Source organism: Acanthochromis polyacanthus, chromosome 1, assembly GCF_021347895.1.
Source record: "Acanthochromis polyacanthus isolate Apoly-LR-REF ecotype Palm Island chromosome 1, KAUST_Apoly_ChrSc, whole genome shotgun sequence".
Lineage (NCBI taxonomy): Eukaryota > Metazoa > Chordata > Actinopteri > Pomacentridae > Acanthochromis > Acanthochromis polyacanthus.
The window spans coordinates 35,221,798-35,240,567 of NC_067113.1; the positions used below are offsets into that span (position 1 = coordinate 35,221,798).

Here is an 18,770-nt window from a genome sequence, read left to right on the forward strand (position 1 = left end):
ATTCACCACAACACAACTCTTATGTTTTCTTTTATTTTCAGGCGTTTCAGCTGCATTTGTGTCCAGAACAGGAAAAACTACAGACGTGACTCAGATTAAAGGCTGGAGGGATAAATTCAGTCCATCAGAGACTCCGTCCATGCCTGCTTCCTCCAAACCTGAAGGTGAGGTTTCCTTTTTTCCTTCTTCCCTCTGCTTTGGTTTAGTTTAATGTTTCATCTCACAGCGAAGCTCACATAAAAATGGAGCATCCAACATTCACCAAGTGCCTAAAAAAATGGTGGCTCCACCCACTAAAGATATTTACATGTTTACATTTTTATTATTTCTTTGCCGTGCTACGTTCATCTTATTGATCCAGTAGGTTTGATTTTCCTCTGTCTCTCTGTGGAAACACTGCCTGCAGTTCAACCTGAAAACCCACAGCTGAGTAAGTCATGGAGAACCAGTTGTGTCGAGGAGTCCAGAAGTGGGTTTTTTTTTGTTGTTTTTATAATTTTGTGACAGTTTAATGTAATTGAGGACATCTGACAAAAATCAATAGAGTTTTATATAGTTTCTGTAATGGTAGTGTCTACAGATACGGACCCGTACCCGTAGCCTGTGGCCTACGGATACGGCACTTTCCCTTAACATAAATATTAACGAGCCGGACATAAATATTAATGAGCCGGCTGACGAACGCGCTTTGTGATTGGCTGGTAATCCGACGGACATAAATATTAATGAGCCGGCGACGCTGATGAAGGCGCTTCCGTGATTCGAGGTGAATCTGCGGAATGAATGGCGGAACTAACAGCCAGCAAACTATAAGTATTTTTTTTACCTTCAAAAGTAGCGACAGACTATTACATATTAACAACCTAAACAAAACCCTGACGTATTTTCTGCGTCTGTCAACACAGACACTGCACGTCAGTCACTTTAATGTTAGCGGACTCTTACGAATGGCTAAGTTACATAACGACAAACAAATCTCACAATATCACAGTAAATCGAGTTTGTGTTTTTTTTAAAAATTCATGCCGAATTAAAGAGCTGCTCCTCACCATTCACAAGTGTTTGTTTCATAGTCGACATCCTTAACTTTATCTTGTAAATTAGCGTCCGAAATTAAATGGGAACATTTGCAATGGAGTTCGTCAGCCGCTTCCACCACTGAACGCGGTAAACTAATTAATAGGAACTGGACTTCAAACAATTTAGACACTGCGTCTAAAAGCGTAAAAACTGCAATGTCTACGTAAAGTGTGAGAGGAGACGGTGTATTTTTGGTTAAATTATACAATGTTCGCCGTCAAAGTCATTCATATAAACTGCCTGTAATGTGCAGCAAATAGTAGTTAACCGGCGCCAGCTCTTCACTGACCTTAACGGGTCCGTACCTCTAGTACAGATGCTACGGGTACGGGTCCGTACCTCTAGCATCAACCTTCTGTAATATTTTATGGTCTAGACTTTAGTGTCAGAGTACATATAGCATTACAGTGGAACGTTAGACCATTCTGGAAAACACTAAACTACATAAAGTGGGTCAGACCACTCTGCTTCCGAACCGTTATTGTCCAAGATACTCCAAAAATGATCCAAAATGATTCAAAATGTGCCCAAAATGATGTGGAATTACAGAGCATATTCCAGAAATGATCTAAAATGACGAAAATTTGTTCAGCATGACACAAATCACTTGGTCCTTGTGTCATTTCTGACCTTCCCAGAAAATTTCAACCAAATCCGTTTGTCTGTTTTTGAGTGATGTTGCAAACAGACAAACGTACGCCGATCGTCACATTAAGCTCCGCTTCCTTGGCGCCTCTGAATTGTGAAATAAAGAATTATAAGATAAAGATTTTCAAATATGAGATGAAAAAGTAAAGTTATGAAATATGGTTTCAAAAATTTTGATAAATTGTTACATTTCTGAGAAAAAACGTCACACTTATAAAAGTGATAGTTAAAAATACGAGAAGAAAAATCTGAATTATGAGACAAAAGTCAAACGAGAAAGTTCTCACTTTGATTTTTATCTCATAATTCAGATTTTTCTACAGATGTGCAGAGGAGCTCTTATTTATTGCTATTTACAGAATCTGATGCAAACATTTTAATTCATGGTGAGACGTAGAATAAAGTAGTTTTGAGTAAATACCACAGTTTAGACTTAAACTGTATCATCGGGATGTAATGAAAACGTATAGATTATTTTCAAGCTTTACAGTTTCTAGCTCATTAGTTTTTAGATTTTGAAGATTATTTTTATTATTTTTAAAGATAGCTTGCCTTTTTAACTCCCTGCTGGGTTTTTGAGGTTTAAACTGGTCCCCCATTGTCCAGCAGCTGGTCCCAGTTCAGAGCCGCCAAAGAAGAACCTGTCGGCGTTCTGCAGCGACATGCTGGACGAGTATCTGGAGAACGAAGGGAAGCTGATCGACGAGCGAGCCGCCAGCTTCTCCCAGCCGCCGGTGGAGCCGCTGGTCTACGAGCTGCCCACCAAGAGCACCAGCTACGTCCGGACCCTGGACCACATCCTGAAGAAGCAGGACACCAGCACCCCCGCCTCGGACCTCATATCGACGTTCATCCCCCCCTCAAAAAGACCCCGACTCACCAAGGCTAAAGTTGGCCGGAGGTTGGAGAGGAAGCAGCGAAGTCCCAAACCAAACAAACCCAGAATGGAACTTGCAGCTGGTCCGGGTTCTGAACCGGCCTCAGCAGAACACTCTCAGATCCACGCGGCCCACCTATTGGACAACATGTCCGAACCAACCCTGAGGAAGAGGAGGAAGCTCAAACCGAAGACTTCCTCTCGGACCCTGTTGGAGGACTTTGCTCCGCTGGAGTCAGACTCTGAGCTCGGTCCGACCAAGGACCCCAGGAAGGACCGGCGGCCCCTGATGACCCGGTCCCTGCTGAGGCAGAAGGACCTGGAGGACAGCGTGATGTGGGAGGGTCGACCCAGAACCGGCATCACCGAGGAGAGGGCCACCATCGCCCTGACGTCCCTCTTCACGCTGACGGTGAGCAGAACTGAACTAACGAGCGTTTTCACACGAATAATCTGTGAATTATTGTCTGGAAAGACACAAAATCACAACAAAGAGACACAAAACCACCACCAAGAGACATAAAATCACCATAAATAGTCACAAAATAACCATAAAATGACACAAAACTACCACAGAGTCACAAAATGACGGGAAAAAGATGCAAAATTACCATAAAATAACAAATTTCCACAGACACAAAACCACCAAAAAAATGGACAGAAAGGGACAAAAACAACCACAAAGAGACACAGACAACCACAAAAAGCCACAAAATGACCAGAAAATAACACAAAACCACCACAAAGAGACACAAATCCATTACAAAAAGACACAAACAGCCAGAAATACACAAAATGACCATAAAATGATGCAAAATCACCACAAAGAGACACAAAACAACCACAAAGAAACAAAAAGACGCAAAACCACCAGAAAGACTCAAAATTCCCAAAGAAATGACACACAGTCACCACAGACACACAACACGACCACAAAAAGACACAAAGCCACCAGAAAGAAACAAAAAACTTGGTGCGTTTTGAGGCTTCAGCCAACAGTCGCCATGGTTAAAGGTGTCGCCATCTTTTTTTACGCATTTTTTCTGACATTTTAAAGCGAGTCAACCTGCAGCAGAACCGGCACATGTAACTGATGTCCTCCTTCTCTCCTCAGGGCTTCGTCAGCGAGAACCCGACGGCGCCCATCGAGCTGCTCCGGAGGAGAGCGCCCCCCGTCTGCCTAAATGAGTTCTGCAGGTTGGGCTGCATCTGCTCCAGTCTGTCCCACTGCTCCAGGATCAGCCACTGCGGCCGCCTCTCCTGCATGTTCGGCTGCAGCTGCCTCAAACAGAAAGTCGTCCTCCTCAAGAACCTGGACGGGTCCGACTGCAGCTCCCCCTCCCAGCAGCTCCACAGCAAGAGGAAGAAGAGGAGGAGGAGGATGAAGATGGCCTACAGTAAGTCTGAGGGCCTCAGCAGGGGTCAACGAGGGCAAAAAATTACAGATCTGAGATCAGCTGCTATGTCACTAACAGACTAAACAAACTAGCAATACAATTAGTAGTAAAATGACCACAAAATACCAGTGAAGATGGAAAATATGCAAATAATTAAAAATGATAAATAATAATAGAATATCTGAAGATAAATAAATAATAAAATATTGAACAATTAATGAAGTATCTGGTAGGTAATAATAAATGTGAAAATCATTAAAATGTCTGAAAAGTAATAATATCAGAATAAATAAAATATAAGAAATACATTAATAAAATGTCCCAAGAAATCTATACCAGGTCTAAAAATTGTCATAGTAAATCTTCTGAAAAGTATTTACAAAATAAAAATACAAATATCAACACAATAATATAAAAATATCTGAAAAATATCTATAAAACATCTCAAATATTTTTAAATTACCTAAAAAAATCAATAAAATCCCTGAACAAGCTAAGTAATTTTTTTTTTTTTTTTTAATCTGGAAAACATCAGTAAACTGCCTGAAGAATATCAGCAAAATTTTAAAAAGAAATCTGAATAAAAAATGGAGAATTAATAATAAAGTATTGTATAAATGTCTAAAAATATGAATAAAGGATCAATGAAATAGGAATGAAATGCCTGAAAAAATATCAGTAAAATGTCTAAAAAGTAAATTTTCTGAAAAGTATCCATGAAATAAAATAAAATGTTATTCAAATGTCTGAAAAATATCAATAAAATCCCTGAAAAACCGAAGTAAAATTGTTTTTGTTTTTTTTAAGTCTGGAAAATATAAATAAAATGCCTGGAAAATATCAGCAAAATATCTGAAAGAAATCTGAAAAAAGAAAATTATTAATGTAATATTGTAGAAGTTTCTAAAAATATAAATAAGGGATCAATAAAATGTTTAAAAATATTTTTTAATGTTTAAAAATATCTGTAAAATCCCAGAAAAATATCTCCAAAAAATTTTTGCAAAATCAAGAAATTATTAATACACATAATATAAATAAGATGTCCACAAAATATCAATGAAATGCCAGAAAAATTTAAGTAAAACAAAGTCTGGAAATATCAATAAATAATGTTGAAGGTGCCTGAAACAATCATCAAAATATCCCCACAAAATATAGAAGAAAAATATGGAAGTTATTGATATAAAGTCGTATAAATGTCTAAAAACATATAAGTGCCAAAAAGAATATCTAAAAAAAATCTAAATAAAATATCAATGAAATGCCTGAAAAATAAAAAAAAAGTTTATAAAATTTCAATAAAATGTCTCAAAAGTGTCAGTAAAATGGTTGAAAATATAAATAAATTGTCTTATATATGTTAATAGAATGATCTGAATTAAAACACTAATTCTCTCCTTATCACTGTATTGAACGTGTAGTCCTGAAGGAGGCAGACAGCGTTTCCCAGCCTGCCCAGCGAGTCCATACTCTGTGGAGGAAGGACCATGAAGACTCAGATCCAGAGCCGGTCCACGTCCCTAAAGCCGCCCCTCAGTCCTCCTCCACCGTAAAGACTCGGGTGAGTACAGATAGCAGGACTTTAAATGGCTGCTCTGTGTGAATATCAGTTGAAGTGTTGATTCTGGTGTTTTCAGGAGGTCAGAGAGAACCGAAGCAGCTGCGCCAGAGTCCGAGCCTTCAGAAGAAAGACTCACAAACAGAAGGTGGGAGGCGCTAAAAACAGAAAAAACTGATATACATTAGTTCAGTTTAGTCTGTCTGAATATGTCAAGCAAAAAGAGAGGAAAGAATTTCTACAGAAACTAAATGTACAAAGAACAGACATCTGAACAGTGTATACGTGACCACATGACGTGAAGCATGGTGGTGGCAGCATCATGATGTGATGCATGGTGGAGGCAGCATCATGACGTGAAGCACAGTGGAGGCAGCATCATGACGTGAAGCACAGAATTGTTAAAACCAACTTGCTTAGACTAAGATCTGATGTTGTCCCAGTCCCAGTCCTTGTGGAACTCCACAGTTGACCAGCAGTCTCTTGTTTGTCCATCAGGAGTCGCCCAAAAAAGTGAACTCTAAACCTGCTCGGCTGATGTCCCTGAAACAGAGGAACTTGACCCTGAAGGAGACGAAGACCAGAAACTTCTGTCCTTCTCCAGGTGGGTTAACGTCCAGCTCCTCCTCCGTCAAAATGTCCTCCTTGTCTTGTTGCTGATGCTGGTGTCTCTTTGTCAGGTGAAGCCGTGGAGATGCCTCCTCAGAGTCCTCCAGAGGATTCAACCCCCAAGCCGTCGAAGCGTCTGTTCATCGTGGCCGACTGTCAGTGGGAGAGCAGCGTGGATCAGAGCCAGGTGCTGCAGCGGCTCTGCGAGGCAATGGCTCGGGACCAGCTGGACCGACCGTTCAAGATCCAGAAGTACCTCATCAGCCCCATCAGCCAGACCGTGGAGGGTGAAGGGGCCGACTGCTGCGTCCAGTACAAGGTCCAGATCTCCAGAACCAAACCAGAGCAGGAGAAATCAGCAGGACTGGGAAGACCAGCAGGACTGGGAAGACCGGCAGGACTGGGAAGACCGGCAGGACCGGGACGACCAGCAGGACCGGGACGACCAGCAGGACCGGGAAGACCGGGACGACCAGCAGGACCAGCAGGACCGGGACGACCAGCAGGACCAGCAGGACCGGGACGACCAGCAGGACCAGGAAGACCGGGACGACCAGCAGGACCAGGAAGACCGGGACGACCAGCAGGACCAGGAAGACCGGGACGACCAGCAGGACCAGGAAGACCAGGACGACCAGCAGGACCAAAGAGCCAGAGGAAAATGAAAGCAGCACAAAACAAACAGAGCACGGAGAGGGAGCCTCTAGAGGACTGGCAGCAGGAAGTAACGGAGGAGACGGAGCCTCTGGAGGACTGGCAGCAGGAAGTAAAGGAGGAGGCGGAGCCTCTGGAGGACTGGCAGCAGGAAGTAAAGGAGGAGCCGGAGCCTCTGGAGGACTGGCAGCAGGAAGTAACGGAGGAGGCGGAGCCTCTAGAGGACTGGCAGCGGGAGGTGGAGGACGGTGACGTAGAGGAGGAGGTGGAGACCTTTGAGCAGGTGGACGATGAGAAGAAGAGGAGTTCGGAGATGAAGATGAGGAAGGCAGCTAGCATGGCTCTACCTTTCCTGACAGGAATCTCACCCGCCGGCTTCCTCTCAGCCAATAAGAAGCAGCCGGGAGGAACAGACCACCTGGTTCAGGTAAGAACACCGTATATGGAGCTGACAGCTGGTTGTCTAGAGATTCAGGATGACTGAATAATTTAAATTCAACGGCTGGAGTTTTATAAAGAATAATGGTTCCCATGACAACTGAACCAACACCTGCTGATCCAGAACTCAGACAGAATTCACTCAAGCATTTCATTCAGACGCTTCAGCTGCTTTCAGTCAGACTCAGGTACTCCTGATGATGAAGAGTGAACCAGAGAAATACTGCAGCTTCATTTCCTTTCATATCTTCCAACACTCAGAGTTTCAGGTGTTTCCTGTTAACTCACCTGTTAAGCTCCGCCCTCTTCTCTTCCACAGGTCAACGGGAAGCTCTATCCTCTGGCCAAGATCCAGCTGGGGAAGATGGGAGCGCTGCACCCGGCAAATCGTCTGGCCGCCTACCTGACGGGTCGGGTCAGGTCCAGCAGACAGCAGCCAGCTTCTCCATGTTTGTCCTCCAGTAGACCTCCTCAGAGCTCAGCAGCAGCAACTTCCAGCTCCTCCACTGTCTCCTCCACCACCTCCTCCTTCTCCAGCTCCACACCGTCCACATTTAAGCCACCGCTCATCATCCCAGTCTCCTCCACAGGTGAGAATACGACTTCCTCAATTATTATTCAGTTATTTTCTATTTTTGTTTTCTGTTATTTAAGCTATAAAAAAATAGTATCTTCGCTAACATAATTTTTCAATGAACCACATTTCGATAAATCAGTCAACAAATAAGCCATTTTTCTACGTATAAATGTATTTATGAATTTTTTTCTGTAACTAAATTTATAGATAATATCTATTTGTGCCCATAAATTGTTTTCATAAATATTTTAATTCTATTAATTACATCTACAAATAAATCAATTTTCTGCAAATAAAGCTGTAGATAGTTTCTATTAGTAATTTTATGAATAAAATCTGTTTCTACGCATAATTCCATCATGTTTCTAGAATAAATGTATAAATACACCATATTTCTGAAATTGTGTAATTAAACCATGTTTTCTGTAAATAGAGATTTAATTATAGCATGTTTCTATAAATAAATGTATAAATAAATCACATTTATGTTACAGGCATGTTATTTGGTCGCGGATCCGCGAAAATTCGCCTATCGAGGTATCATTTTTGAGACCCAGCGTGAATCGCCCAAATTCGATGAGAAAAAAAATATAGGGTGTAAGGGGTATAGGGTTGGATCGCACGTAGTTGTCAACAGTGCGCTGGCAAAAGCACGAGTTGGAAACAACGATTGGAGAGCATTATCGAAAGTTAGATGTAGCTGGAAAAGCGAGGTGCATGGTGTGCGACGATGAGACAAAATACAGCGACAGAGGATGCCAAGCGCTGACAGACCACATGAAAACGAAAAATCATGCCAGGAAATTGTACGAAAAGCGCTCTAACCACCAAATGCCCAGCAATTTTTTCACCCGGCGGAGGGAAGAGACGCGACGACAGGACCAAACATACGGGATCAGTAGTGTGTACTTGCAACCATAGACATAATAAAGAGTAGACGCCGCTCGGGGTGCTGCGCAGAGAGAAATACGGTCAGCCGCTCCACTCAGCGCTGTTTGACAGCGCATTTAATCCATCTTAACTCTGAATATTAAACTGATTTTCATGCGTTTTTATTTTTATTGTTTGCTGCAAACGTCATACATGTAGCTATGATACAGGACAAATGGTTCAGCGTATTTTAATATTCATAGCGGGATTAACAGTAATAGAATATTCTGATATTAAGCTCGACTGTAGACAGGTATTTTGCAAACACTGTAAACACACACACACTAATATATGTTAGAGAAGCAGATAATGGCAGTAAAGTCAATTAGCCTATTTTAATAATTTGAAGAGACAATATATGATTACGCTATATATACATATAAACAAAATACTGACTAATGAACACATATTTCTATATAAAACAATAGATAGAAGTTATATCAGAGAAAATGAATATATATAAATCATAGATGGAGTATTAATATAATCAATATGTCAGAGAAGATTATTATATAAATCATATATAGACTATCAATATAATTCATACATATATATTTAAAAAGATATATCAGAAAATGATAATATATAGATATATATATATAGTTTTATATAGAAATGTGTTCATTAGTCAGTATTTTGTTTATATATGTATATATGGCGTAATCATATATTGTCTCTTCAAATTATTCAAATAATTGACTTTACTGCCATTATCTGCTTCTCTAACATATATTAGTGTGTGTGTGTTTACAGTGTTTGCAAAATACCTGTCTACAGTGGAGCTTAATATCAGAATATTCTACTACCTATTATTATTATGATCTATTATTCCCGCTATGAATATTAAAATACGCCAAACCATTTGTCCTGTATTATAGCTACATGTATGATGTTTGCAGTAAAAAAATAAAAACGCGTGAAAATCAGTTTAATATTCAGAGTCAAAATGGATTAAATGCGCTGTCAAACAGCGCTGAGTGGAGCGGCTGACCGGACTAAGATGGCGACCCCACTGCTCGTCAGCCCCAATGGACAGTAGCGGTCGATGCGGCGTCTACTCTTTATTGTGTCTATGCTTGCAGCAACCCAGTGGCATAGCCCCACAAGTTCCTCAACAGAAGAGGCTCACTCCCATGGTCGATCGGAAAGCACACATAGTGATGACTTCATGTGGCTCATTCAAATTTGAATCCAGTATAAATATTTGGTTTCATCACATTAACATGACTTTGTGCTGTTTTTGGGGGGTGCCTAGAAGGTCCCATACAGACATTTTTTTTAAACCTTCATGTTTAAAGAATTCTAGGTGTCAGAGTTCACCAGAATGCACCATTTCAGCCTTTAAATTTCAAAGGTTTCTTGCATGGGACGGGGGCGGGGCCCCCCTCCCAAACCCTCCCCCCGGCTCGGTCGCTATGCTCCCTCACTTCCAAGGATTCACTTATTTGGTAATTTCCCAATGACATGCCTGATGTTAGTAAATGTGTCATTAAATCATGTTTCCACCAGGCAAGTTTTCTAGAAATAAATCTTGAAATAAACAAGCTTTCTAGAAATAAATACAGAAATGAACAAATTTCTAAAAGTAAATATATAAATACATCACATTTTTTTAAGTGTGTGTAATTAAATTATATTTCTAGAAATAAATGTATAATTATACCATGTTTCTGGAACTAAATCCATAAATAAAACAATTTTCCAGAAATAAATATATGAATGAAACACATTTGTACAAATAAAATAAAACATTGAAAAGATGTTTAATAACATTCATAAATACATGAGGTTTCTATAAACGCATGCACTAACACACCGTGTTTTTATACGTAAACCTTGTTTTTTTTGATAAACAGATGTATGAATAAGTCATTTTTCTGTGAATAAATGTATTGTTTATTGTGTGTTCAGGCTCTCAGTCCAGCAACTCGGTGGTGCTTCCTGTAAATCCGTCCCCTGGACCCCCTAAACGTTCTCAATTCCTGATGGTTCATGTCCCAGCTCCAGTGGCTCAGCTGCCCCACCAGATCCCAGGCGCCTCCCCCACCGGGCAGAAGATGATTCTGCAGCCGGTCCAGACGACATCGGGCACCCAGTATTACCGCAGACCGGACGGCAAACTGGTCCAACTGGTTCCACTCAGCAAGGTTAAACCAGTACCACCTGTTCAGAAAGGTACATCTGCACAGATTTTTGTTTTTTGGGACCCAAAACTAAGTTCTGTCAAATATTTTAGCTGAAAGTTGATATGGACTCATTGGTGGTCAAACAGACACCGGTGCTCATAGAGGTCTAGATGTTGGTGTTCATAGAGGTCTAGATGTTGGTGTTCGATGTTTGAAGTTACCAGTTGCTTCCATGTTGTCTTCATGTGAGAATGTAACAACATATTAGGCTGATTTTGCCTGAATTCCCATCACTAGGTGGCAATATGTAGTCAATAGTCAAATCAGAGGCTCTAATACGGATCCCTGTGGAACACCTACATTAGTTTAAACACAGAAAATAGAAGATTCGAAGACCGTGAAGCTGAGAAGAGAAATAAATCTGATTGTCCTCTTCATGCTCCAGTTCTACTGTTAAATGATCCCATTGGACATAAACTGACTCCTCCCCCTCTCTGCATCCCCCAGGTTCTTCCTCCCCCTCCGTCCTCCTTCCTGCAAATCCTCAGACTCCAGCCATCACTGTTGTCGGCCAACAAACTCCACCTGCGACCACAGTGATCTCGTCTTCACCCTCCTCTTCTTCCTCCCTCTCCTCCTTCTCCGTGAACACCCTCGCTGCCCCCCTCCCCCCAGGATCTGGTTTCCTGTCCCAGAAGGGAACCTGCACCTTTAAGATCCTCAACTCCGGCAGGGAGCCCGTCGTCGTCCTCAGTAAATCCTCCTCTGAGTCGCCCTCCAAGGTGGAGACGTCTCCAAGCGCCTTCACCCTCCTCCAGCCTCAACCCTCCAGCGCCCCCCCAGCCCCCGTCTCCCTGATCCCCATCAAACCATCCTCGGGGCTGGGGGCAGAGCCTGGGGTGAAGACGGTGAAGGTGTCTACGAGTCCGCTTGCTCCTGGACTGGTGGTGGTCCGACCGAGACCTGTTCCACTTCCGACGTCCTCAGACACCTCTCACAGACCCTCAGCTCCACCTCCACCTGCTCCGTCAACACCTGTAGCATCAGAGGCCACACCTCTGCCCAACTCTACACCTGAACCGGAGCTCGCCTCTGACCTGGTGGACCTGGATATCATCTGCGTTGACAATGAGACAGAGCTGGTTACCACGGAGACAGTGGAAGTACTGGAGGTAACGTCAAGCAGCGAGACGGAAAACTCATCGGACTGCCGAGACTCAGACAGCGAAGAGGAGATTCAGCCGACGAAGACCGACCCGGTAAGACCTGACAGCTAAAAATGAGTTTCTGGGCATTTTCTTGGTCTTCATTTTAAAGTCCTGTGCATAGAAACAGCACAACCATAAAGAAAGAGAAAACGTAGGAGTGTCTTCTGTGCAATTAGAATGACATAAAAAAGAAAAATGTAAATATTACGAACTGGAATCAGCTTGTCGAACATTTTCCAAGTGTCCACAGGTGTTGCCACCACTGGAAAATGATGACTACATGCTGTTTTCATGTTTGCAGCATCTACAAACTTTTCCTCTCTACTCTGCTCATCATCTGTACAAAGATGTTTCTCCATGCTGAATGGATCTCCAACAACTTGCTCCTCTGTTCACTGTTTCTGAGCCATGCTGACTTTTTTGTATTGATCCAGTAGCTTTGATTTTGTCTAAAAATAACTTGAAACCTGCCCAAAGTAACAGAAAACGTGTCGTCTGCTGGATCAATTTAATCATTCAGATCTGCTGGAAACTATTCTGTCTGAATTCTCACAAACATTCCTAGCTGTGGGAGTTTTATTTCTGGAGATATTGAGCCCTGAAAACTGCTTCCCAGACAAAGACGATTATTTTAGGGTGAAAATACAAATATTCACAGATCAGAAATTAGTTCTGGGTCCTAAATAACAAATTAAGCTAAAAATCTGAGTCAGTGCAGTAACGTCGCTGTCTGGAAGGACACACACTGACCCAGGATTATCTCTGTTTTTCCAGTGTCTTGCCGATAAATCAACGTTTTTTTAAAGATTTTTCTGAAAGTGAACATGACTTTCAAACTTGCTGACATATTTTACAAGTTCAAGGATCCTTCAGTTAAAGGATGTTGCAATAAATATACTTTATTACACAGTAAACCCACCTATTCGGACCACACTGGATTATAGAACAGCCTTTTGAAACTTCAGATTGGTCTTCATGTTTGAGAATAAATTAAAACCTCTAAAGGAGGGGTTAGAAACTATTGATGAACCCAACAAAATGATAACAAGTAAACAACCCAAGCACAATACGATCAAACCTCTAGAAGGTCTGATTACATCCTGAACCTGTTGTTGTTGTTTTTACCTTTATTTAACCATGTAAAAGTGTTTGAGAGCCAGTTCTCATTTACAAATGCATTAAAATACATTAAACATAGACCGCCTGTCCAAAAATAAACGTCTCCACCTGGATTTAACTAAGCAAATAGTTCAGATCCTTCCATTGGATAATTACCGCAGAGATTATTTAACTCTGGCTGATGCAGTGAGGACCTTCTCATTTCTTAAACAACCATATTGAAAACATATCCTGTGGTCATAGAAAGGTTGTTAATCTGTCTCAGAAGGGTGAAATTATTGACCTGCATCAAGAAAAGAAAACAACTAAGGAGATGAAACGACTAAAATCAGGTTAAGAACCGTCCAACGTATCATTAGAACCTGAAGGACAGTGGAGAACCATCATCTTCAGAAACAAACTCTTAGATGATCGTAGGAAATCAACAATATAACTCATGACTATGTTTAATAGCTAGGCTTGCGCTAGCCGATCGCCACAGCGCCATTGGCGCATCGTTTTGCTGGATGGCGCAGTCATTCTGAACCGTGTGAGCCACAGTGGCGCTCTATTTTTCTTGTAAAAAGCAACAAAAAAGGGTTTAACTGACTTTTTCTTCGAAACACCCGAGCGATAATATAAGAAAAACAAACTTTTTCTCTTGGCAGGCGTCGGAAATGGTCGGAGCCATCCGAATCTTGATCACGCGCTCGGGTCATAACCCGCTCTCGGCCAATCACAGAAAAGCATGCTGTTTTTACTGCGTGAAATCTCTGAACGGTGTGCCACAAGGCGAGTCATTTGCGATCAGGAAAAGCGAGAAAGAGGTTTTTGTTGAGTTTATGCTACAGTTGTGAGATATGGCACATAGTGAGAGTTGAAGAATTGGACATAGGAGGAAAAGAAGGTAAATTGGACATGAAATTAATATTTTATGGGTCAGGAGGAGTGTAAAAACAATAAAAATAACAACATACATACATATAAGTAGAAATAAAATAGTTAAAATAGAACGGTTTAATTGAGTGTTTTTTTTTTTTTACCTCAAAATGCACCAGAATGCAGGAAAATTACTCAATTTTTTCCGCTATCACTGACACAGAAATTTGTAGCTTTTTGTGGCTCATTGTTGTTCTTATGAGTGAGCTACAGTGGCTCTTCATTTCAAATTCCTAGTGCAAGCATAGAATAATGAAAATAACATTTTCATATAAACAATGTGAATATGTGATATCGCAGTGCATGTAGCGGCTTTGTTTACGTCTTCACCGGAGTTCCCACTTGTTATGAAAATCGACTTGGGTCAATCCGGAGGAACAAAGCTCTGACGTAAATCGATGACCCCCTGTATTAGAGTGTGCAACCCTTTTTTTTTGTTTTTGATGGGTAGTGTAAATATACTGACAGTCAGTAGAAACTTTGAGACCATATTTTTCAACATAATTTTTATGTTGAAGCCCAAAACTGGATTTTCTTCATATGAATCATTTGTTTAGCATATTGGCATCAGGGTTTCCGCGGGGTTTTAAAAAGTATTAAAAAGTGATAAATCAAAAACGCAAAATTTAATTGCCTTAAAAGGTTTTAAATTTGGGCAAAAGGTATTATTCTTTAAAAACGAGGTATTATTTTTTTCTTTTAGACAATGAGCTGTTTCATTTTGATCAAAAAATAAACATAAATAAAATAAAACATATCTTGCTTGCAAAATTTTATACCGGAACGTTCGTCAGTCGCTCACGTCGACGTCATAGCAATGCATTCATTGGTCGTTAGAGAGCTGAAATCTTCCGCGTGCGCACTGAGTACATAGCTGACTTAGCTGCTGCAATGCTAACTTGACATCTCCCTGGATGATGCCACTTCGACTTCCAAGAGCGACCGCGACCTGCGGGATCGCGGAATAGCGCTCATCTGTCCGCAGATTGCTCTCTCACAACCGATACGTGGATCCAAACTTTAAGCCGTATCACTGCCGAAGTCTAATCACTTAGTCCTTATGTCATTTCTGACCGACCCTGAAAACTTCATTCAAATCCCCGAGTCCGTTTTGAATGATGTGGGTAACAAGGAAATTATTCACACACGCTGATCGTCACATAAGTCCGCCGTGGCTCTCAGCGGCGAGACCGAGACGCCCCGTCTGCCCCAGTTGTCCGACCACGGAGCGCGTTGCCTGTGGTAGCGTCCCGCTCAGGCGGTGGTCGACATGGACATTTCTCTCCACTCTTTGGTGGAATAATTAATCTAATTTACCTCATTCTTTCAGTGCTCTAATGGATCTAGATGCAACAGTTTCCATCATGGTGATTTGTCTGGTCTGTTGTCCGCTCATTTCAGCCGTTCTAATATGTTTCGTGAGTGTGTATCAATCGATGATTTTTTCTTTTTTTGTATTCCACCACAATATTGCACGGTTGTAAAACAGTTTAGCTCCGCTTTGGTGAAGAACATCAGTGAATTAATTGTTTATCACGGTCTTCAGCAGTAATTTTTATTGGTAAATGAGAGACATTAGTATCGCGCATGTCTGCATCTTCAAACCATAAACAGGAAGTGAATTCGTTGACATACGTGCATTACGTTTGCGCTGGGAGCTGCTATGATTGGTGGAACTCACGGGAGGCGGGCCAAAATTGTGGGAAAGTTGCGGTGATTGGACAAAATTGCAAGGCTGAACTAATCACAAAATCAAATTCTCTGAGGAGAAGATACAAAGAGAAGAAGGAGGAATTGGTATAAATGGACAAAACTAACGAGGACAAGGCTGTGCAGCTGACGCACTTGCCGTAAGACTTTGATTTTGTCTCTCTCTCTCTCTCTCTATTTTATGAAAGGTTAAGGCACTTGGCACAAGATTTTTTTATTTTGTCATCCTGCTCTCTTTTTGATTAAGTGTTTTGTGAAAATGTGCGTGCAGATTTGTTGGTCATTTAAACCTAGTTGGTTGTTCAATCCTTGTCTCAATTTGTTTTTACTGGTTTGTGTGGTTGTTAAATATGTTCTTAATGGGCTAGTGGAGTCTTCCATGGGGACAGGAAATAAATGTGCAATATTTTGTCTAAATCTCTTCTTTTATAGTATTAGTAGCTGTTGCCTAATGGTTGGGAGTCAATCTTGAAAAGGTTGTACGTAAGTTTAAATTCAATACCATTCCATTGCTTAAGCGCCTGTGAAGCAAGGCACCCCACCTGACATTGCACCAGTTACTGTAACTAATACCCTGTAGCTAAATAACTAGGTCTCCTTGGATAGTGGTAAGTATGATGTAAGTGTTGTATGTCAAAATCTGCGTGCATATCAAAAAAGGTTTCTGATTAATACTTGCAACTCGGTGTCTTGATGGTTGTAAAAAAAATCTGAAGGTAGTAAAAAAAGGTATTAAATGGTAGTAAATTTAACTTCAAGATTGGTGTATAAACCCTGTGGCATACAGAAACAAAAATCTAAAGTTTCAAGAATGATTTCAAAATAAAGAATTTCACAAAAGAAAACGGCACCTGCCAAACACAAAGTCACAACAGTCAATACCGAGTACGGCCTCCATTTGTTTGGATCCAGGCAGCAATCCGTCGGCGCATGCTTTGGACCAGGCTTCTGATTGTGGGTTGGGAACAGCCCATACGCCTGGTTACATCACTGTAGCTCAAACCGGCCTCCACCATACCCAGTGCCCGGAGACGTTGTTCATGTGATAGACGCGGCATGATGCTGTTCACTGGACTAACAATGGTGGCCTTTTTTGGGCCTTTATATAGGCCTTCAAAACCCATTCTCACATTGTGCAGATATTCACTGAGTATTGCTTGGTGTGTATTTGGTTCACTTTTGCAAAGTGACCAACCCATGTGCAATGAATCATGACAAAATGACAACTCATCATTATCTCAACTACCAGGGCACTGGATCATCAGTAAATCAACAATGAATAATTACAACCCCCCTACAAGTAGAATTCTGCCTACATTTCTACCTCAAAGTTTCTATTGACTGTCAGTATACAAACTATGCATAGAACAGAAACACAAACTATGAGAACCAGGTAAATGTTTGACTTCCTGCAGAGTGAAGCTGATGCTGACATTCATTTGTTGACAGCGCCTTGCACGTATAAACCTGGAGAAGACTCGTCGGAGGAAACTGCGGCTGCTGTTCGATGCTCTGAGGCAGCAGGTCGGACTCAACGACCCAAGGACGTCGAAGCTCTGCACCCTGAACACGGTCAGAAACCAGCCTGTGATTTGTTTGTTTGCTTGTTTGTTTGTACGTCTGGAAACTAACAGGCATGTTTGTTGACAGGCGTTGGGGGTAATCCAAGGGCTGCAGACGATAGAGAAGGAGATGAAGAAGAAGAAGGCGACGCTGAGGAAGAAGAGGGACCAATATCTGTGGAGACTCGCGCCATCGTCAGGTCAGAATCTGATCACCGAACATCAGAATTAAAACGAAACATGCTGCCAACAGGAATAAGAACTCCAGGTCCAGACCAACCGCTCTGGAGGAATCCCGTCTAGAAGATGATCCTGGTGTCACATGGGACAGATTTACAATCTGTTTCTTAATCTGATTAAGTGTGGAGTTTAATCAGGATGTAGATGCTGATTTAATTTTTAAACGTCCTCCAACAGTCTGTTAACGGTCTGAGAAGACATTAACTGCAATCAATTCTAGACCATGACAAGTTGTTTTGATCATAAATCAAAATACTACATTGCTCATTGTTCTGTTGCCATTTTGTCTCATTTTTTGAATGTTTTTGTGTTTATCTTTGTTATTTTTTTCTCTGACTTTTGCCATTTGTCTTTTTTGGTCATGTTATTTCTCGCTTTTGTCAGTTTTTTGTCCCGGTTGTCTCATTTTTGTAATATTTTGTCTTGTTTTTGTCGTTTTTTTGGCCTTTTTGTCTGACTTTTGTCAATTGTCTCATGTTTTTGTCTTGTTTATGTCGTTTGTCCACTGTTTTGTCGCTGTATAACTTTTTTGTCTGATTTTTAATCTTCTTTTTGTTTTGTGTCATTTGTCTCACTTTTGTAATATTTTGTCTTGTTTTTGTTGTTTTTTTGTCCGACTTTTGTTTGTCTCATGTTTTTGTCCTTTTGTTTCTCGTTTTTGTTGTTTTGTGTTTCCTTTTTTGTCTCGCTTGTTTTTTGTCTTATTTTTGTCATGTTATGTTTTGCCTTATTCATTTTATCTAATCTTTTGTCCCTCTTTTGTTTTGTGTCGTTTGTCTCATTTTTTGTCACTTTGTTTCTCACTTTTGCTGTTTTGTGTCTCATTTTGTTATATTTTGTTTTGGTTGCAGGGCTCTCTTGGAGTCAAGTAAAAAATAAAAACTAAACACCAATCAAAACAGGAAGTACAAAATTTCCAAAACAAAACGCTCTGCAAGAGTAATAAAAGAGAAAATAGAAAAATATGATGAATAAATCTGTTTGTTTCCTGACAACAGACCAGACTGACGGCAACTCCAGGGAGGTCATTGATCTGATCGACGACGCCATCGAAATCTCATCCGACGAGGCGATGGAGGTACGAAAATCAGTCAGTGGAGAATCACAGGGTCAATA

The 18,770-nt window shown here is 41.1% G+C and overlaps 1 protein-coding gene across 6 annotated transcripts in view; it reads left to right on the forward strand.

Annotated features, from left to right (window-relative positions):
* The window catches only part of mgaa (MAX dimerization protein MGA a), a 39,760-nt gene that overhangs the window by 13,055 nt on the left and 7,935 nt on the right, over positions 1-18,770 (forward strand). For 4 of the 6 annotated variants that reach the window (XM_051947419.1, XM_051947435.1, XM_051947423.1 and 1 more), the window contains exons 7-20: positions 42-164; positions 407-469; positions 2,335-3,017; positions 3,720-4,002; positions 5,427-5,566; positions 5,643-5,711; positions 6,062-6,167; positions 6,244-7,253; positions 7,584-7,854; positions 10,683-10,946; positions 11,405-12,156; positions 17,302-17,424; positions 17,503-17,614; positions 18,653-18,732. In XM_051947419.1, coding sequence (XP_051803379.1) covers positions 42-164; positions 407-469; positions 2,335-3,017; positions 3,720-4,002; positions 5,427-5,566; positions 5,643-5,711; positions 6,062-6,167; positions 6,244-7,253; positions 7,584-7,854; positions 10,683-10,946; positions 11,405-12,156; positions 17,302-17,424; positions 17,503-17,614; positions 18,653-18,732 — 4,079 coding nt within the window. The remainder of the gene's footprint in view (positions 1-41; positions 165-406; positions 470-2,334; positions 3,018-3,719; positions 4,003-5,426; positions 5,567-5,642; positions 5,712-6,061; positions 6,168-6,243; positions 7,254-7,583; positions 7,855-10,682; positions 10,947-11,404; positions 12,157-17,301; positions 17,425-17,502; positions 17,615-18,652; positions 18,733-18,770) is intronic. The other 2 variants (XM_051947428.1, XM_051947431.1) reach the window with 2 other exon arrangements.